Source organism: Barbatula barbatula (assembly GCF_947034865.1).
Source record: "Barbatula barbatula genome assembly, chromosome: 1".
Lineage (NCBI taxonomy): Eukaryota > Metazoa > Chordata > Actinopteri > Cypriniformes > Nemacheilidae > Barbatula > Barbatula barbatula.
Genome location: NC_136766.1, coordinates 3,795,900 through 3,818,309, shown reverse-complemented (window position 1 = coordinate 3,818,309; position 22,410 = coordinate 3,795,900). Strand labels below are relative to the sequence as shown.

General features: G+C 37.7%; 3 protein-coding genes across 3 annotated transcripts; 2 read left to right on the top strand and 1 right to left on the bottom strand.

Moving 5' to 3' along the window:
- Positions 1-438: 438 nt before the first annotated feature.
- sult5a1 (sulfotransferase family 5A, member 1) lies at positions 439-2,848 on the top strand. Its single transcript, XM_079453295.1, has 7 exons — positions 439-632; positions 774-926; positions 1,045-1,253; positions 1,339-1,465; positions 1,563-1,660; positions 1,773-1,953; positions 2,060-2,848. Exons 1-7 carry the CDS (start codon positions 572-574, stop codon positions 2,260-2,262), a joined length of 1,032 nt encoding a protein of 343 aa, XP_079309421.1. The 5' UTR covers positions 439-571; the 3' UTR covers positions 2,263-2,848.
- A 4,380-nt stretch (positions 2,849-7,228) lies between these two features.
- hp (haptoglobin) lies at positions 7,229-10,378 on the bottom strand. Its single transcript, XM_079453281.1, has 4 exons — positions 10,186-10,378; positions 9,883-9,971; positions 8,781-9,049; positions 7,229-8,042 (listed from the first exon to the last, which is right to left on the bottom strand). The coding sequence occupies exons 1-4, from the start codon at positions 10,191-10,193 to the stop codon at positions 7,473-7,475; spliced, it is 936 nt and encodes a 311-aa protein (XP_079309407.1). The 5' UTR covers positions 10,194-10,378; the 3' UTR covers positions 7,229-7,472.
- Positions 10,379-13,172: 2,794 nt separating this feature from the next.
- LOC306897979 (adenosine receptor A3) lies at positions 13,173-19,392 on the top strand (the record flags this gene model as incomplete). The annotated part of the gene is made up of 3 exons (XM_079463169.1): positions 13,173-13,330; positions 16,400-16,746; positions 18,524-19,392. 3 exons carry the CDS (start codon positions 13,173-13,175, stop codon positions 19,390-19,392), a joined length of 1,374 nt encoding a protein of 457 aa, XP_079319295.1.
- Between the last annotated feature and the right edge of the window lie 3,018 nt (positions 19,393-22,410).

The following is a 22,410-nucleotide window of genomic DNA, read 5'->3' as shown; positions in this document are numbered from 1 at the left end:
CGTTGTAAAACGACAGCTTAAATGAAATAGTGCTTTTCACAATCGTATCTTGTCAAAGCTGCTTTACAGAACACAAGTTTGTGCTCGAAATGTTGATCTATTGATTCCTCCTCTTTTGCAGCACTTAGCTCGACTTTTTTCTTGTCAGACGGCTTTCAATACCCTAAAATCACAGGCGCAAGGCAAATTTTGCTAAAACGCATTATTTTTACAAAGTGGGATTGCGACAATTGATGCCCACCCTAACTCCGCCCCAACCCTTACGTCACATGGACATAGTCAATTCATAATAAATGAAAATAGGAATTCACATGAATGAGCCACCTCACCAGGTACGTATTCCCATCAGATTACGCATATATATATATATACATATGCTGTAGGAAAGATGCTTCAAGTACATTCGATTAAAAGTTGTGCCGAGTGACACTTCGTTGTGCCACGAATATCTGTGAGACTGTGTGGTTATAACATTGGGTCTTATTAAAAGCAAAAGTGTTATGACCGTTGGTTTTGAATTGCAGAAAACTTGAATAGAAAAAAAGAATGGAAATAGAAACGTTTCTTTGGCATGGCGGCGCCTTTGAGCTGGAATTTTTCTCTTGAGGTCACAAACCGAACAGGTTTCTCAGGTAATTTTGGAGCCCGTGCCTATTCAGTAATTCCCCTTTCTACTATGAATTGCTTTGTGGTTTTTGCTCTTCCTATATAAGCTGACAGTTCATCAGATCATCAGACCATCAGACCATCTGCTCTCTCTCTTCATTTCACAGACACCAATACAGACATGGCTCGTCTAGATGGCACTGAAACCTATCATAACATCAAGTTTCCAGGGCACATGCACACCCAGGACTCTCTGAATTATGCTGCCAACTTCAAGTTTCAGGACACGGATACTGTAATTGTCACCTACCCAAAATCAGGTAAGGAGTGTTATGTTGTACATAAAGATTATTTATGAGTTTTAGCATTTATGTTTTTACAAATATATTGTATTCATTTGCCATATTTCTGAGGTTGAAATTTACTTGTGGCTTATAGGAACCACGTGGATGCAGGAAATCATCACACTGGTTTTCAATAAAGGAGACACGACTTTATCTCGGTCTCAGCCCAACTGGTCGCGTGCCCCTTGGCTTGAGCAGTACTACTGCAATCAAATTCTGCAAGCGTCCAAAGGACCCCGAATCATTACCACACACCTGCCTTACCACATACTGGCACCGGCCCTACGAGACTCCAAAGCAAAGGTGAACAGATGAGCAAACCTCAAATTGACCAAATCTATTGTTCGACTTTCATGCAGATAATAAATATCTATCTGTTCTTTCTAAGGTTGTGTATGTGGCCAGAAATCCCAAAGATGTGGCTGTGTCCTATTATCACTTTCACAATATGGCAAACTTTCTGCCAGACCCGGGCACGTTCTCTGAGTTTCTGAGTGACTTTCTGAAGGGTACAGGTTAGTTGATATCCATCAGCAGCCATTTTTAAGAAATCTGTACACACACGCATACACTTATTGTATAAAAAAATAATGACGCCGTATTTTCCATCAGTGCATTACGGCTCTTGGTTTGATCATGTGAAGGGCTGGACCGATCACGCACAGAATTTTCAGAACTCTCTTTACATCACATATGAAGAAATGTGGCAGGTAAGCATACAGCAAAGTCATTCACGTGGTCACCAGACAGAGAAATACACGGTCTAAGCATGAAGCTGTGCTTCAGTACAAATGTGTTAAAGTGACATTTTAATTTGTTCAGGATCTTCGTGGGTCTCTTGAGAAAGTAAGCCGTTTCCTGCAGTGCTCTTTAACTCAGGAAGAGCTGAAAAGTGCTCAAAAATACTGCAGCTTCAATTCCATGAAGGAGAACATCATGGTGAACTACACACTCATCCCGCAAGAGATCATGGACCACAGCAAGGGCAAGTTCATGAGGAAAGGTATGTCTCAAAAACATCTTCATATACGGTACAACTTAATTTTTAAGTGAAACCTCAAACTATTTCACGTTTGTAGTTAATCTGAACTTTCAAATGTTTTCATAAGGTAAAATTGGAGACTGGAAGAACATGTTCACCGAGGAACAGAGTGACATCTTTGATGCTGTGTACTCCGCTCAGATGGCAGATTCCTCACTGCTCTTTAAATGGGAATACTTTGAGAATACTCCAAAACCAATGATCACCATCAGTACTCCAGTGTCAAGTGCTCTCAGGGAAATTGTTCAGTTGAAATATTGTATTTCATAGTGGAAACCCTTTTAATACTGAATGCAAAAATGCCCACTAAGTGGTCCGGTTTTTATCTTAGTCTAGTGTTTCTAGGTTTTAACAGAAACTTATTAATACGTAAAACGTATTTATGTTCACTTTTGATTTTCTGTTTCTCTGGGTGTGTTGCACACTAAAGTTAATTGCATTCTTATTGTATTTTTTATCATTTTTGATTTCAATACGTGTGCTGTGCTTATGTAATGTAAATATATCTAAATAACTTATATTGTTCGGAATAACGTTTGAAGGTTGATTTCCATTTGAAGAGTAAACAATACTGTTTTGATTATATATAAATAGTTAATCTGTCAAGGTTTATAAGAATGTGTGTATTTTTTTTCACTTCGCCACATCCAGTCGTCACCCAGCAAGCTTTTTCTCCTCCATAAGCTGTGAGCTATTTGCTGATGTTTATCACTTGTAAAACATCACTGATAATGTGTAAAGCAAAGAAATGACAAGAAACAAATAAAGTGAAATTCTTCATTTACTTGTGGTCATTTTGAACTTGTTTATAATTCAGAAATAAAATGTATGATCAATCATAATAAAGTGATGACGGAAATTGTGGCAAGCGTGCTATTGGTGTCAAGGGCTGAGCTGAAGGAGTTGTGAAGCTCATTCTATGTTATGTTAAACACATGACTAATGTAAAAAGCCTTCAAGACATTCTCTTTAATGAAGAGACTGATGTACTTTCAGGGAAAGTGCTGCATATGTTCTGCACTTGAATTGACAGATGGCACTTGATATTTGCATTTTGAAGATGAAGAAAAATGTGAATCAGACTCAGTTGAATCTAAAACCCTCACACATAAAGATGCAGGTCGTATTGGACCTCTTTGGACAGGGTAGCCTAATCCAAAAGGGTCCTGATGCCTGTTACAGAATGCAGACAGTTGACAAACTATACAATAATGATAAGAGCTGTATACGGAGAGAATAAACAATCATTTGATACAGTTCAAGCAAGGCTTGTAGTGGTAAAGCAGCTGCCTCATAGACAGAGTGCAAGACAAACTGCTTTTTCTTGGCATTTAGAGTCCGTCTTCACCAATCCATGACCATTAGAACTGTAATTGCTGACAGAGAAAGCACAGACAATCTATAAAAGTCTGTACAAAACATGATGCATTTGTGTTCAGAAAAGATATTTGTGGCGTTGTTAATTTCCTGTGTGAAGCAGTACGGCTAACAATGTTCAAATATATATTCAGAGCTCATCACCAAAGTATTTAATCTATAAAAACAAGAACGGTAAATTGTCCCTTTAAATCGTGTGTACTTGACTGTCTGGCTAACCCCCCAGGAAAATTCTGTTCTCTATATAGGTGTGAAAAATGTGAATCGGGCTTAAAGCCTCGGTCACACTTGACTTTTCCCCCATTGACTTCCATTTACACGCATGCGAATGCGACAAACGCAAGCCCGTCCAACGATATTTCGTTGCGTAGCAAAGTTCAAGTTAAGTTTGGTGAACTACTTTAAATCGATTGTTATTCTTGTCAACTGGAATAAAAAAAAGTTTGGTGAACTCTGACCTCCGAATTCGCGTCACGGGAAAAGGCGAGACCAATAGAAGATAAAAACGACAACTCTTTTTTGGTATATTGTCCATTTACTGAAATGTTTTGGCAAGATGTTTTATGTTTCATTAAGTCTGATGTCTATAATGAATGTGTGTTGTATTGGAAGGATGTGGTCCTGGGCTTTGTAGATTATAATCAATCATTTTATGTAATTAATCTGATCTTGTTACTAGCAAAGTATCATATTCATAAATCTAAATATTTAAATGTGAAACCTCTTTTTCTCACATTTTTTAAACGAGTTTTGAACAAAAAGGCCTTAAGAACATTATCTGTTTGTAATTCTTTTCCTTTTTTTCAGTGTCATGTGATTCTCATAATATAATATATCAATATGCATAAGTTACATGACCCCTTTGTGTTTAAGCTCTGTTGTTGACTGTTATTATCTGTATATTGTTTTAAGCAATAATAAAATAAAATGTAAAAAAAAGTTTGCGAGGAAAGGGCATCAAAATGTGGAACGGACCGCACCCCTTGTTGTGGCTAGAAGGGATACAGCTACCTCCACTGGGCATGCTCACTTCAATACCGTATCATTTTTGTCAAGCTGACAACAGTTAATCACTATATTTTTTTATTATTGTTAGTTAAGTTTAGGGTTGGGTAGGTGTCGGCGTTAGCTAAATGATTTATTGTTATTATATGAGGAGATTTTGCATCACTTCCGGCCGTAGCTGTATCCCTTCTACATTTTATATATTTTTTTGATTATCTAGTAGTCATATTGACAAAACTGCCACTCTCTCTTTCAGCTATCTTATTAAGGTGTATCGACACCTTTTCTTTTGCAAACTGGTCCCTCTCATCTATTTACATTTTTTTCAACGTTAGTGTGTGAAGACATAAATATTGCCATATGATTATCAGTTCAAATATGTGTTTCTTCTTGCCATTTCTAGTTTGAGCTTTGTCTTTCTTTTGGAAGTCACATTTTCTCATGCTCAGACTGATGATGTTGAAATTGTATTTTGCTTAAATTGATTTACGCTTTCCTCATTCCACTGTTTAGTTGAATATTTTGTGGCAGCCCTTCTGGAGCCAGAATAAGACGTAGGAGATGAGTAGATGCCCCACAAAGATTAGATACAAAATAAATGAATAATGTGTATTTAGTTTAGCCATCTTGATACAATTTATATCTGTTTTCTGCAAATCCTTTATGGAATCCAAAGAGAAACGGCATTGATTCAGGTGTGTAACAATCTAAGAAAATGTCTTGTACTTGCGATGCTTTCGTAAGGAATAAAAGTGTATGTCGAGTGCATGTAAGCATCTTGCCCTGGTTGATCGCTAGTGTTTGTTTATAACCCTTCGTTCAACCAAAGAGTTTGTGTGAGGAATGCCAAGCAAGAGGAATATTTCAAAGTACGAACCTAAAAATACATTTATTTAGCCAGCTGCAAACGATGCAGAAAGTGTTCAACATTCCACTCGGATGAAAAGTGCTTTTTCTTGGTACTTGTCATGTGCTTCATATGTTTGCATTTTTCAATGTTAACACACTTGAAGTAGCACAAAGTGGTGTAGAATACTGTGTGTACCTGTCATTTGGGGTGCAAGTATAGAGGTAGAAAGTAAGAAGCGTTAGCAGCGATGGGTTACAAATAGTCAGATGAGAGTGCCCCCAGTTGGTGGGGTAATGACATTACAGGCTCTAATTTGTACTTTTGCAGGACTTCGGTAATTTATTAAAAAGATCTCAAACGGCTAGATGATGTGTAGCTGTATTGTTGTGAAATGTGTGATTCTGAAGATATTTTTTCCCAATATGAGGCCATTGTACTGTATAAAGGAAGATCTTGCGGCCGACGTCATGATCTTTTACTTTTACGTATTGGGTGTATTCTTTAGTTTGACTTTCATGCATAATGCAATTGATATAGGTGTCTTTGTGTTTGAACATAATATATTTATAATACCGCCAAGACTTTGTATATCTTTATATTAATGCTCGCTATTGATTGGCGTTTTTCACAGCTCTCTGCCGATAATAATAAATAACTTTTAGATAATAAATGAACGATACACCTTCTTACTGAAATTCTAACTGATACAAGATTCTCTGAAAGTGACTTGTGTTTTACAAATCTTGATGTCCTTGAAAATTGATGAGAAAAGTGTTTTAGAAGTTGACATGCATGTGCGGCCATCATAATTTTCTTTGTTTTTTCCTTTGGTGCCTGAAAGATCATCGCAAGAGATGTGCTTATGTAACCCAGGCAGTTCTGCTCTGTAAGTCGCTCTGTGCAACAGCTTTAGATTTATTCACACTAAAATGGTTTACCATAGACCCTCTTTGATATCATTTAGTAGTCTGGAGACCATATAACTGTAATGCAAACTCCACATATTTTACATTTTATGGAGACTAGGTGCATGGATTCTTTTTCAGATCTTGCTACTGTATATTATTTTCTTTCAATGTAACATTGAAATAAAGTTATAGTTTAATATATCATGCAGATTTGTCTTAATATGTACATTCACTTGTTAACCATGTAATTATTTGGCCCATTTTAACCACATGGGCAGGATAAGTTGGGTTTTGTGTTATAAAATATGACACCAACACCTTTAATTTACATTTTTCTTTAAAAACACATTTAAAATGCAGACAGATTTGACTGAAATGTGTATTTGTGACAGCCCTAGACTACAAAATAGAAGGATGATTCATACGTTTTTTAGCTGAAAAGGTTCATCAGAAACGTTTGGTTGGTGTTGGAGGATGGGTAGAGAGGACGGTGGGGTAACAAATTGTCATTTGAAACCTGTATGACGTTCTTCTGCGAACATAAATGACATTTGAAGAAAGTTGGTAACGCATTCACTTCTATTGTAAGGATAAAAACCAATGCAAGTCGATGGGTACTGCCGTGGTTTGGTTACTAACATTCTTCAACGTTCTTCATTTGGTGAACTATCCCTTTAATCTTTTATAGATATGTATGATGTGGCTTAACAGTTTAATATCTGGGCTGTTGAGCAGAAGATTTTGAGTTTGAACAAATGTATAAAACAACGTATAAGTTAGCACTGCTGTTTCCTCAAGCTTGTTTCCAAACCAGGTTGTTGCTTCGGATAACAGCGTTCGTTAAAATATTTTTTAGTGTCTCTGTTTGTTGTTCACTACATTGTAGGGAAATGGAGCTTATTGAATTATATTTTTAATCAAAATCCTTTAAATACATCTTGAGAAAAGTGGGCGGAGCTGCCATCACATGATCTGCGTCATCATAACAGTATAATGTGTTACTGCTTTGTCTTCTTGATGTTGTGCTTTTACTGCTTCATGAAGTTCTCTCTACAGTTTAGCTCTCTTAGTTCTTGATTTTATGTAAAACAATGTCTGTGACGTACCTTTTTAATGTATACAGATTATTGAGATACAAACATGGTTCAATTAAAGCTGTTCATTCTTTTAACAAAATAACAATGTTCTCAGAAATTGGTAATGTTTTAGTAATGTATGCCATGAGAAAATCAGTTATTTTATAGCTTGATACTGTTGCAATCGTTATATTTTGCATAGTGAATCGTGATTGTGTCCTTACACCCCTTATTATAATTCTGTTTCATGCAGTGCCCTTAGAATCAACCAAGGGCAAAATTTCGCGAAAACATACGGTTGATGAATGAAGCGCGGCGTGCTGCAAAATCATGCGAATCTCCTCTCATGACACTGTGAATCCAGGGCAGGTAAGCAGAGATCTTTATGTATACAGCGTGATCTTCTACAGAACAGGCCTTGTCAAAAGAAAGGACTCCTGCAGCGTAAACTGCATTGCTGTTGGGGTTAAGGAATGCGAGAGCGCCCCCTGCGTCCCCAAAACACACGTTTTCTTGATAATAACTGGGTCCAGTGCAGAACTGTTTGTCAGTCACAGTTGGTGTACTTTCAATAACTTTTGTCTGGTATTTTCCCTGGCACGGCACGATGGGTAGAGCCAGAAACTTCAGTATGGGAGCAGGGGTAAAAAGTCTCCCCCAGCCCCAGCCGGCGATGATGCCTCGCTCTCCTTTATTCTCTTCCTGGTTGTCTCCAATCTCAGGCAGTGGGATGGGCATTATAGACTCGCTGAATTTCGCCGGCTCCTTAAGTTTGATCAGAGCAAGGTCATTGTCCCAGTCGGACGTGTTCTGAAAGCCTGGATGTAAAAACACCTGCAGGAAGAAGCGTTTTAAAATCAGCTAAATATGCAGTGGTCCTCAAAAGTATTTTGAGCCTAAAATGTAGGAAAGATATTGCATTAAATGACAAATACGAAATCAAGGAAAGAGCAAACTTCAATTTTAAATAAAGTTTTAGTGAAAGTGCAAAGTCAGTTTCTCATAAATTGACAAACGTGTCTTAACAGAGTAATCATGTGTGTATCTTATGTTCCATAACATCTGTCAAATCAGAAGCACAAAGTATTTTCATTATTGTTCGGACAGTATTTCAATTGTATCAAATAATATAATAATATGCTTGAGCAAGTTTTCTTTCTAGCAATATACTATTAGACTACAGCTTAAACGTCCAGTGAATTATATTTAGTGGGATCTAGTGGTGAGGTTGCGAATTGCAACCCACGGCTCACTCCATCCCTCACTTTCAAAGCACCATGGCTCTCACAGGACAAAGATGTCTTCACATTTTCACTTCTTTGCCAAAGGAGATAACGTATTTATGAAACTGTAGAGCAGTTTGTCCGTTTAGTGCTACTGTAGAAACAGCACAGCGAATTCCACACAAGAGGGGACATGCGATGTATGTAGATACAAATAGCTCATTCTAAGGTAATAAAAACATAACGCTTCAGCTCTTTTTACAGTATATGCGTGAAGAGTCTTCAATGGTAATTTTTAACAAAATTAACAAAATTAGACTGAGGCAGATTGGAACGCATGGATATTTACCTTCTCTACTGCCACTTCTGTAGAGGCTTGGGCATCAGAGCGCTTGCTGATTCCCAGATAGACTTTTGGGACGAGTGGCTCTTTTCCTCTTGTGTAACTTCGACTTTTTTTTACAAATAGATTCCTGCCTGCAGTCAATATCCAGCGCTCGGCAATAAGGGTTCCTCCAGCGAAACCTCCGTCCAGTATATTTTCACTTAGGTACACCATGGCATGCCAAGGGACGGGTGCGGTCAGAGATCCCCCGATCATTCGTTTGGGTCGAAGGGCTGTGCAATGACAATGAGCATATTACATTTTCTGAACAGTAGAGCATAATTCAGCCAGTAGGCCTACTTCAGTGGCCTTGATTCTGGAAGAACTTTTTTCCATTCAGGATTTAATAAAAACGTTGCAAAGCCTTGAACTAAACCAGCATTGCAAATTCAATGCAAAAGAGTACTTTAAAACACTTCCCACACACCGTGTAATATATTTAAAGGAATAGTTCACCTTCAAAATGAAATTCTGTCATTATTTACACGCCTTCTTGTCCTTTTAAACCTGAATGACTTTCTTTCTTCTGCAGAACACATCATAAGAAAAATGTTGGTCTCAGAAAACTGTCGGTCCCCATTGACTTGCATTGATTTTGTGTCCATACATTAGAAGTCAATGGGGACCAACGTTTTTTGGTTACCAACATTTTTCTAAATATCTTAATTTTCATTTTGAAGGTGAATTTTTCCTTTAAGAAAAAATGAATGAATGATTTCTGCGGCGTGTACACAACTTTAAGCCAATGTTGTTTATAAAATACATCACTATTTCTGTTACTTTATAACAGCGAGTAGTTATTGCAAAAAACTATTTTGAAACTTCTAGTGTTTACTACTGTAAACCCTTCAGCCATTCTTCAGAAAAAATCTGCTAATTTGACAAAAAATCGTTTTTTAGTTCTAGTTCTTTAGTTCTTAATCAAATAATGCCATAGATGTAAATATTGTGAACCACGTTTTTACAAGAGCTGTACAACGATTTTTGAAAATAGCAAGAGGGAAATTATGCATTTTTTATGTCCACAAGTGACTCATTGCTGGGTCATGAGGAGGTTGTTTGTTACCCGAAACATTTTCTCTGACTCGATCCAAACCCAGAGACACATTTGGCAGGCAAGCGATCGAGCCCGTGAGCAGCACAGCCACAGACAGCCTAGAGATAAAACATAACACTGTAACAGCAACAAATAAAACAATAGTTTGCACATATGAGGTTAATATTTTAGCTGAAAAATTGTTTAGTAATGGTACAGTAGTTTTTATGTAAAATATATAAATAATTCAAATAATTAGACTTCGAGTTGAATTGTCTGTCATTTGAACATTTGTTGAACAATTTAAACAATTGTGAACAAAGGAGCATTTACCAGTTCATGATAAGAAGAGTTTTCTAAATGTAATTGAAGCTGAGTTTTATCCTTTTGTTAGTTTGAATCTTGGTTCTGTTATTTATATGATTTTGATGGCGTTTCTTCCCGAAAATGACATTATCCTAATCCATTGCACAATCAGGGAAAATCTCTCAATGTGTTTGAATGTCCAGATTCAAGGTTAAATAAACAAAACGGTCCAAAGGCAATGTGTGTATTTAGATATTGAGTTTGTGTTTAGACGACAAACAACCCTCTAGTCTGATATTGTACCCTATACTCAAAAAATGTATTCTAGTCTTCAGTTTTTTGTATTTATATGATATGATGATTCATCTAATATGAGTGCCCGAACATTCAAGGTTTTCAAATGTGCCGCACCATGTTGCAACAAAGTTGAATTTATTTTTGGATTTGAGAGATGATTTTGGTTTGTTATACAATTGTCAGGATCAGGTTTATGCGTGTGTTTGTCTCTGTCCGTCTGTCCATCTGTCTGGTTGTTTATCTGAAACGATTAGCTTTAAATGAACTTGTTTGAATTCTACGTGAGCAGCTTGTAATTTTGGTTCATTACTGTATGAGCTGGTAGTTCTGTTGCACTGCTGATTTGAGAGATTAGAGTAGATGACCAGAATATTTTGGTTTTAATAACCCGGTAATGCCATGAAGAAGTCTGTGCCAACACACAGGTGTATTGGAGATGGAAGTGGGTCATACAGTATAAGCCGTCATTACCCTGCAGCTATAGACCGTTTCAAGTAGCCAACTAACGGTTCTTTGTTTCTTTTGCTTGTTATTAGAAATAATCTACAGGCGCTCTGTTGTTTGTGAATGTGTACCGGAAGTTAAGCCGGGGTCACAAAAGTGTGCATGCGCAGTAAAGTAAGTTTATGTTGTGAAGATGAATCCGTCTGTAGTCAAAATAAAACCTTTATGTTCCTGTGGCAACCTCACCAATGACGAACTGAATCATTATTTTCAACAGGAATCTTTGTCATATGTCAGCTCATGAAAGTTCATGTTAACATTATTGTATATTCGTCTTTCAGCGGCAATCCGTGATTTTTACCTCTCTATCGCCACCTCTGCTTGAAACATTACATTACCACACAAATGATGCCAAACTAACATTTCAGTCAAAATCCCCACAGCTGAAGAAATTGTACTTAAAAAAACTAAAAAATTAAATTCTTAGTAGAAATAACAAAGTTTAGATCTGTGCCCGTCTACATGACTGTTACATCAAGATTATACACTGAAATTATATTTTATAACTAAAAATGTGAAGAATTTTACTGTTTGTATCAAATAACTATTCATAATCGAATTTTGTATAAAATATTATAACTCATTAGTTCATTTTCACATGTCATGGGAATGTGACCTCATTTATCGCCAGAAATGTCCAGCATACAATCCTGTTGTAAACACATTGCACATCCCTGCTGGTACGACACATTGGGGAATACGTGTCCATTGTGTAATCCTCTGCATGTTCGACAGCATTTGCTATAGAGACCAAAGTAACATTTTGTTTTATCTCTTATTTATTTAAATCTCTTTTTTTAATCATTTACCAAGCCTAGAAAAGTGTTCTCAAAAGCCATAAGTCTAACAGGTCTCAAGACCGATACCGACATGGCCGATAATATACAGTGCATCCACTTTTTGGACTCCAGGAAATAATGACTCTTGCAGTTATTTGGAGGGTTGGCGTAGTGTAAGGTATAGGTTTATTTACTTATCCTGTTAGCCAGATTACTGAAACCACAAAATTAATCATTCGTCATATTAGTGTCTAGTTTAAAGGCTTGTCCACACCGGGACAATAATCGCCTGCGTTTATCGCCAGCGTTTTTCAACGTTTTCCACACTCAAACGATTTGCCAAATGCACGTACAAATTCACTCCCAGACATATATGGCGCTTCATTAAAAACAGAAACACCCCGGTACACAAGGTGGCGGTACACCCCTCCTTCAACAATGGAAGCCGAATACTGATACATTGGCCGATATACAGTATAACTCATATTTAATATACATTATTCTGAGCCTGAAGCAAACTTTATTTTGAAACATTTACTATTTTTAATCATGTACCAAGCCTAGAAAAGTGTTCTCAAAAGCCATAAGTCTAACAGGTCTCAAGACAGATATCATTTAATTTAGCCGATACCGATATAGCCGATAATGTATCGTGCATCCACTTTAAATGCATTAACTACAGTCTTAATCTACTGTGTGGAATAATGCATAACTGTAATAAAAACACAAAGTAAATTAATATCATGAGCAACTATATAAAGCGTAACAATTCAATGTACAAAAAAAAATATTTGCAATCTACCATAGATCCATACCATAGGACCATAAAGCTATATTATTAAGACACAAACGTCAGATCTGAAAGTTTACAGATTGTAAGTAGCCACCGCAACCTTACAGAACAAGACGAGTTTTATTTTCGAAAAGGAACGTTTGAACGTCATTGTAAAATGAAGTGATAAGGCGGTAAGGCTATGTTATGTACATTCACCTCCATTCAAGGTTGGAAGGTCTTTGTCAGAGGTGGAGATGTATGCTATATAAAGTAAATTCTTAGAAAAGACATCTGTCTGTGCAATCATCAATTGCTTTCAGGTGTTTTATAATAAATGTAATAGTGACTTTTAGACTGACACATGGTTAAGCAAAATTTGGACAAACCCAATCATTGGTTAAATCAACCAGAAATACGACCAAACCACTAATATAGGTTGATACAACCTAGTATTTTTGTACTGTGCATAACATGAATAATGAATAGGTTCCTTGTTGCTGTGGGTCATGTAAACATAAAAAGAAATATTTGTAAAAAATGTATTAGAGAGGATACTACCACTTTATTTCTGAAATGCACCAACACTGTATGTGTAGCACCTTTCTGAATGAGAGCACTGAAGTTTTTCAGAAGAAAGAGAGAGAGAGAACGAGAGTGTGATGAAGGAGTTCATTAAAGTGCGTGTATCTCCAGCTGAGCAGAATGAGTTGACTCACTGCGGCTCTTTTGACTTCAGTGAGACACCGCTGGAAGCAAATAAGCGATGGAGCAACGAATGTGAGGTGCATATGTCACTGCTGGGCTTCAGCTCACAGCTGTGAGAGAGAGAGACAGACCGACAGACAGACCGACAGACAGACACTTGGTCAAGCAGAAGTGGAGAGATGTGTGAGGAGCTGCAATATAAAGCGAGGTGAGGACTGAGAACAAGAGAGGAACAAACAAGCAAGTTTATATTTTTCACTGGATAAACGGTGTCGCCTAGTAGCGATCAAACTGGATTTATACTGTACATGGGCATTATCTCTGTCTTCTGCTGCTCAGAAACAGTTTTTCGACCTCACAGAAGATGCATGTAAGAACATTACTCTCTGTTATTATTACATATTTGTGTGATAAAGATGGTTGAGCTTTTGATATTTCTGCCACCGTTTATGTATCATGGCTATAAGTTTAAAATAATATGCTCTTTTATATTTGTATCACTCATTTATTTTAAATCATATTAATTGTATTATATATTATGTATATGTATATTACAATACTCTTGTATTGACTGCTTTTGAAGGAGGATAGGTTCATCTATATACGTTTGTTTCTTTTTAATGTGCAACCTTAATAAATATCGAGCTAAATATAGAAAACATATAAAAACAATTCCGAAGCTTCATTAATCGTTCATTCTTTTGCATAAACATTGTTACATTATTTGGCGCACTCTTTTATCTAAAGTGACTTACATTGCATTGTACTACATTTGTTTTTTACTACGTGCAATCCCCTGGGATAGAATTATGTTATGCACATATTCTTATTCTTTGACAACCTGTACATTGTTTGATATTTTTTCTTTACATTTTGTACATTTGGGGAGTTTTTTAGGAAACAAAATGGTGTTATGTACGAAGTCAAATGGAATGTAAAAACTTTAAAGCTCAATGTCCCAAAACTGATCAGAATGCAAATCAAACGATATGTTAACTCGTAGTTTCCTAAAATTCATTTCCTAGTTCTGTTTTCTTATATAATTGTAATAAGTTACTCAAAGGTTGAGTCGACTTCAATTCATTGACAATTTTAATTTTTAAATTAAGTTAATAATAGCAGCATTCGAAAGCAAGTGTATGATGCGGAAAGGATGAAAACACAGACCTTTTCTTACATGTAGTTCATGAGAGCCACAGGTCTCCGGGGTTTCAGGAATCGGTGTGTCCCTCCATCATTCCACACATCTGTCCGCTCTAGACTTCATCCAGAAACTTCACCTCATCACCTCTAAACCCATTCCCTCCATATAAAGCAATTTGCTGTCACCACTTACTAAAGAACATCTGTGTATATAGTTTACTTTCATGTCACATTCATTTAAGCACAGTAGACAATGTGTGTTGCTTTTGATGGCCTTGTTCCAAAACGTAGCGGGCATGCACGCTTTCCAGTGCTTATCCGAGAGGGTTTTAGAATTGATTTAGACCAAAACACAAACAGCACAGAAGTATACCAATACCACAAGCCTCTATAACTGACCTTAAACCTTTTAGGTTATGTTAATGGAAGAAAATAAGGTTTTTGTGTGGTTAAAGCGTCTACTAACTTCTTAAATCTAAAGATAAATAATGTGAAGAATGTAAGACTTACAACAGTGCTTTGTAGGATGTTAGTGAATTAAGATTGTTTTTCAGTTGTCTTTAAAATAACATCCCTTTTTATAATAATACGACAATATTCGAACCAACGCAATGTTATACCAGTTTCATTAATTCAGCTCAACACTACGGTAAATGTTCCTTAATATTTCCATCAAACGATATTGTTTGTTACAGTATTGCATCAAAAGCATAGGGACATCAAACTGTTGTGTAAGATGGTGCCCTAAAAGGAAGATGTTATTGATCAAATGTTGCTCAAATGTTTCATTTCAGTAACAAATTATTCTCATATTGCAAAAACAAATGAGACAATTGTTCAAATAGCACATGAGGAGGATAGAGGTGTAAAATTAATTAAAAATGTGGAGGTAAAATAATCAGGATTTTGATAAATTTGATGAGAAATGTTTGAGTTGATGATGAGATCTTCAATAATACTTTAACATTGGTGAGATCTCTTTCTCTCCATTTGCACCCCAATTGGAGAAATAATTGAGATTTCGAGAAAAGTGATCTCATCCGTGATTTTTCTATGGGTATAGGACTCGTGGAACAGAGAGAGAGAGCGAGAGAGAAAGAGAGAGAGAGAGAGAGAGAGAGAGAGAGAAAAAGAGAGAGAGAGCTCTTGATCTTGTGTGTTGGTGTTCAGTTTAGACGCTGTCAGCAGAGCCCCAGTAGGGCTTTCTATTTTAATGCTCACATAATATTTATCATGCTAAATAGAAGCTAGTGTGCCGAGTGCTGCAGATTCCCAGCCGAGATGTGTTTGTTTTAAAGCACTATAGATGCACGCTTATGTTTGAGCTCTATTAGAAGAGACGCATGTGAGACAGAACAGCTGATGCAGCCGTCATAATTACCACAAACACCTCAATTAAGCTGATATATTATCAGATATCACCCACACGGTGTACAAAACAAGCTTTATCACTCCTCGCAAGAGAACTGGCTTTCATTGACTGTGGTGTTGCCGACTGGTTGCTATAGGGCATTGGTCGGTGGTTTCATACGATAGCCTGAGCCTTGGATATGGCACCTTTGATGTCACTTCCAGTCGCTTAGGGAAGTAAAACCCTCCTTAGCCACAGCGACGGGGTATCATTCATGTCACATGGAGTGAGAGCGTAGGGGTTTGATCAAATTGCACAATAATACATTTACACATGGGTTTATCTCTTTTCTCCCAACGCTGTTTTTTGTCTATTCTTTGTCTATTTGTCTGCATTTCATATTTTAGCTATTCATGAAAAAGGGATTCGCCTTGAAAAGCCACAAGCTTTTTTGCCCGTTGCTTTTTAAAAAGGCACAAACATCAAACTTTGATAGTGTTGAAATGATCTGTATTGCTTGAAACCTGCATGCAGAATGTGAGATCCTCACCATGTCTTGCAGCTACGATGCATAATATCACACACGGTGACCATCATAAGTAAACTAACCGGTAAAATCAATGTAGGTTATGATTCATTTGTATTGTGTTGCATTGATTGTGTTTTCTTTTCTCTGCCCATTCACAGGATTTCCATTCACTGCAGACAACAGAACCATTCACGTAATAGCCGTCCCTCTCTTAAGCATGAAGACTGTTGCCAGGCTGCGCTGCTGGCCGACGTTTGTGTACCTGAGCAAACAGAAGCTCCACTTGGCATAATGGAGAGTGATAATCATTCAGCGACCGTGTCCCCGGCGGCCGGAGAGACGCTGGCCCCCCTGTGCACGGTCCGCTGCTGTGGGCTGCTGAACCGCACCTTGGCGGTCACGTTCATGGTTTGCTTGGCCTTTGCCATCGTTGTGGGAAACGTGATCACACTTACTGTTCTCATGCAGATGCGGCATTCCCGAACGCCGCATGGTTACCTCAAAGGTAACCGTAACAGAGCGAACCATGTTTAGCCAGTGTGCCACTCATACTGTTTTTATAGTATGCAGTACGGTATGCCAGTTTCTTTATGCATTAGAAAAGCACTGGGTGGAACACTGTATCCCACATTGGAATGCCCTCAGTTTGACTTTGACATGGAAATAGCATCAATATCAACCTTTTTCTGATCATTTATTTACTGAAAGGACAATGTATGAACACTGTTCTTTTGAATGCAGTGTACTAGTGCTATATTTGAAATTACAGTGGCAATTCGTGAATATTTCCCAAGGTGGCTACTTCGTGTGAATTTGATCGACTTCATTTGTTTTAGTTTGATCTGTTTATTCACCAGTGATGGTTAGGTTTAGGAGCGGTGTGTTATTGTTTTTTAAGAATCTGTGTTAGATCAATTAAAATGTTCATTTTCTAGGTGTCCAGGTGTGGCAGTGCTGAGCACAACTGTTAAATTGATCATTCAAATATGATAATTCTTTCATCCTTTACTCACCCTCATGTCATTCCAAACCTGTATGACTTTCTCTTCTGCAGAACACAAAAGAAGATATTCTGAAGAATGTCGATACCCAAACAACACTGAACCCCATTGACTTCCGTTGTATGAACACAAAACCGCTGAGACATTTCTCCAAATATCGTCTTTTTGTGTTTCACATTAGAAAGAGTCAGTTTTTGAATGACTCGACGGAGAATAAATGGTGACAAAAAAAATGTATAAGTAGGTGAACTATCCCCTTAAGTGTTAAGTGTAATACTTCTTAGCTTCTGCGTGACATTTTTTGGGCTTCTTACATAAAAGATCAGAAAGAACGAAAAGCCCTTGTGAATGACCATTAGAAACATACAGTACAGTTATCGCACTTGATATAGTTATTCTTTTGAAAGTAGAACCATAACATTTCTACATTATACGTGTCAGAATGGGAGTCATGTTTTAGTTTGCTGACCAACCATGTCTGTCTTCAGTCTGTTAATGTATAAACCCGGTAACTTTCACAAGGATGACATCTCACGGCCGTGATGTACTTATAAGTGCTGCTTACATGGAGGAAAAGTCTCATATTTAAAAGATAACTTAACAGATTAAAATAGACTGTGTCTGTGAGCCTTAGATCTCTGAGAGATAAAAATGTTAAAGAAACATGACTTCATTAAAGGTCCAATGTGTCATTTTGGTGGATGTATTGATAGAAATATATGAAATATAATGTACATAACTATGTCTTCAGAGGTGTGTAAATACCTTACCTAATGAAGCGTTATGTTTTTATTGCCTTAGAATGACCTATTTCTATCTACATACACCGCGGGTCCCCTTACATGGAATTCGCCATGTTGTTTCTACGGTAGCCCTAAACGGACAAATTGAGCACGTTTCGTTAATATATTATCTCCTGCGGCAAATACGCGAAAGCGTGATGCAAGTGCTTCGAAATCGAGGGAGTGGGGTGTAGTGAGTCGAGGGTTGCACCACCAGATGCCGCTAAATGTAAAAGGGAATGTTTTAATTCACCTTCATGCTATTCCAAACCTGTATGACTTTCTTCTGCGGAACACAAAAGAAGATATTTTGAAGACTGTTGGTAGCCAAACAACATCAGAAACCACGAAACCACTGAGACATTTCTCTAAATATCTTTTGTGTTCCACGGAAGAAAGTGTCAAATGCAGGTTTTGAACCACATAAGGGTGAATAAATGACTTTAATTTAAAGTATTCTGGTAATTTAATTCTGGAATATTGTGTTTTTGTCCCGCAGTGTCATTGGCTATCGCAGACATGGTGGTTGGAGCTTTGGTGGTGCCATTTTCCATATACACCGAGATCTACCTAATGGTAACCAGAGCTCCACCGCTGTGGTACCAGGGCATCTCCAAGGTCTCTCTGGGTGGTGTATCTGGTCCCTGGCAACCCTGCATGCTGATGGGTCCGCTTTTCGCAGGCTGCACCTTCGTATCCATCAGCACCATCTTTCTTATGACAGTAGAGCGTAGCGTGGCCATCCTGCGTCCGCTGCATAAGGATGCCCTTGTGACGCACCGCCGCACCCTCTTCCTGATCTTTTCATCCTGGGCCGGCGGCTTCCTACTGGCCAATGCACCACTCATCCTGAGCAACAACTTTAAGCTGGAATACAACGAATGCAGTCGACTGTGCATCTACGTCCCGGTACTGATCGGACTTCAGGTGCCTGCAGACGCCAACATTCTGCTCCTCTTTCCAGCGTTTGATTTCACTCTACTGGGTGGCACCTTGGCCGTCAACATCATGTCCTTCACCAGTATCCGGCGGTACTCTCGTAAGCGCAAGCTCCTCCTCTCCGATGGAGCGGACGCTGGGACCGGCGGGTGTCCCCACAGACCATCGTTTACAGACATCAAAGCCGCAAAGACTATCGGAATCCTCACGTTTGCCTTCACGGCCTCCTTCAGTCCTATCGCTGTGTTTGTGCTGGGGAACGTGGTGGGCTACACCTGGTGCAAGTTCTCCTTCTTTGCGTTTTGGATTCTGGCGGGCAGCAGCTGTTGCAATGTCATCATTTACAGCATTCGTGACCGGCGTTTTAGGAAAGGGCTGAGTCTGCTCTTTCAGCGGGACAGATCTCATCATCACTCAGAGAAAAGCTGACTTGAGTTCGGCTATGACCTCACGGTTCAGCCAAAAATAAAAATTCGTTCATCATTTACTCACTCTCATTCCTCACCTGTGTGACTTTCTTCTTCAGAACACAAGAGAAGATATCTTGAAGAACCCATTGACGTCCATTGTATGGATACAAAACCACTGAGACATTTCTCAAAATATCTTCTTTTGTGTTGCGCAGATGAGAGTCATATTCAGGTTTTGAACCACATTTGGAGGGTGGGTGAACTCTCCCTTTAGCTCTTCTGCTTTGAGAGAATACCGGTTTGTTTTTCAGGTTCTTTTTGATATCGGGGACAACGATAAGCACCTTTCACTTTGTTTTATGGTGTATATATCCTTGAATTTACTTCGTATTTATGCAACAGATATCACAAGAATCTTCTTCATGTGAGTCATCGTAAGTAGAACACCAGACACGTAAGAGGCCTTATTAAGATTTTATTACGTTTATTTTCCATCAGAAATCTGCGAACTACGTTTTTGTCACATTAAGTTTCAAATGTGATTGATTCATTTTTAAAAACGAATCCCAACCAACTCATATAAAAATATATATTTAATGATTTGATTCAATTCAACACACTGCATAAAACATATGACTTCTTTTGTCTTGTCCCCACACAGCTATTTCTACTTTATACTGTATATATATATATATATATATATCTGTATTCACTTAATAAGCAAATCCATCTAACAAGATTTTAAGAATAAATATTACAAAATCTAACAGTATTATGTGAAGTTGTGTTTAAAAGAAAAACACGTTTGCCAGTGTTTATCCATTATTTATTCTTACGGTTTTTCATCCCCAAACTCCACAACATTTGGCTAGATTTCTCTTAAAGGAAGACATAAAATCTTCATCGTATGTCCTGTCGTGTTTTATCCTGTCATGTTAGGGATATTTAGATGAAATGTGTATTTTTATGAAGCATTTGACTGAATATTGTGACGTACATTATCAGTGCTACTGTGCATCATTTATAAGATGAAGACTTCAGAATTTTGAATAAACACATTTTGAAGCGGATTTCGTGTTCATTGAGCGTGAATAACTGTAGGTGACAGGGCAACACGTCTGTCAGTCTTCTGCTTCAATATTCACAGCTTCAGCAGCAGACGCTCAGATCTCACGCTGACCGCCTCAGGCTGTAACTTTCTCCTCGTGTGCAAGCAGAAAACATTATAAGCTCGATTCCCAAAGCATCGCTGACAGTGGAGGCTACTTCATGGCAAAGTTTAAACTGTTTCTTGAAGACTTATGTTTGTATTGGAATGTCATTTCTTGTGCAAATGCGGATCTTTGACAACAGTTTTCCTTTAATGTCGGCTCTGTTCTACATTGTGCATGTTTATCCAGAAAGGACATAACAGACACGAGGTCGGTTACACCGTGTCTACAACGGACACGACAGGACAACCTGCTTGTTCTTAATGGGCCGGCAATGGGCCAGTGTGGACAAAATGTGAAAGGTGTTTGAGAACAAGAGAGTAAAGTGAAGTGTAAAGGGGAAGATGTGGAAAACATTTGATATTTTTACAATTGATGTAGGATTATGACTTCTGTTTAACTGATAAATTCCAATTCTCTACCTTTATTATTAAACGACTATTAAAGAATTATAATAGTGTGTTAAGCAAACACACACTTTTGCTCAAATCTCACGTGTCTCAGATATTTCGCACGAGAGAAAGAAATCTCACAAATGTCTCTGTTTCAGAAGAGATCTCAACAATGTCTCAAACTGAGCTCAGATTTGATCAAGTCAATATTATTGAAGATTTCGAGATGACCTGAACATTTCAGATCTAATTTATCAATTATTTTACACCTCCCTACACTTCACGTACTCAAACAAGGTCTCATGTTTCAGTTTTTTCTGAGCAAATGTACACTTTACACTTTATACTTTAAACATCAGTGAATTATAAATGAATAGGTGATGTTTACCCTGGTCACATGGTGGTCCTGGAGTTCTGTGTAGCATGAAAGTGTGTGTTTTCCCGACCGAGTACAAATATGGAAATCAGTTTTTGAAGGGACTGCCGTTGGCAAGGAGACAGCGAAGGGTAGTTTGAGATACAGCCAGAAGTGCTTTATAAAAACATGTTGTTTTCATTTCTTGTTTTCACCTGTTTTGGCCTAAATTACACAGATTATGATGTCAGAACAATTATGCCCAAACCACCTGTGGCCGTGTATATTTTTAGGCAACAGTAGTGATGTCATGAAATTTATGCTCATGGTGTTGAATTTGAAAGTCATCCATTCGCAGCGCACGCTTTTCGTTGCCATGTTTTTCAGTGATATAAAAATCCACATAAAGTGAACAAAGCCTTTGGCAAGGGTTCTTATGTTGATTATAAAGAGTATAAGTCAAAGTGTCATATACAGTTTTTGTACAAATGTTGTAGTTTTTTTTTAGTTTGAGTTATGTGGGTCACATTAAGGATAGAAGGACGTGTGTGTTGAGCGTATATGTTCAAAGATGAGATGCTGGAACTGAATGTCCTAAGAGAAAACGTATTTCTTATATCTTTAACTCCTCCCTGTAGCTGTCACATGGATTATTCTCCAGGCCATCAGACTGAAATCAGCACATCTCAAAGAAGATGACTGTGAAAGCTAAAGGTTTAAAGTCAATTTAACGTACAGTGGTTTTATCATCTACCATGAATCATTTTTTGAGACATTAACACAATTTAAAGATCCAATGTATCATTTTGTGGAGGATATATTGACAGAATCGCGATATAATACAGATAACTATGTGTTCAGATTTGTTATAAAGACCTTACAAAATGGAGCTTTATGTTTGTATTATCTTAGAATGAGCTATTTCTATCTATATACACCGCGGGTCCCCTTATATGGAATTCTCCAATCTACAGTAGCCCTAAACTGACAAAAACTGCTTACAGATCGTGTTTCGTGTATACGTTATTTCCTTCGGCAAAGAAGCGAAAATGTGACAACGTCGTAGTTCTGTGTCAGCC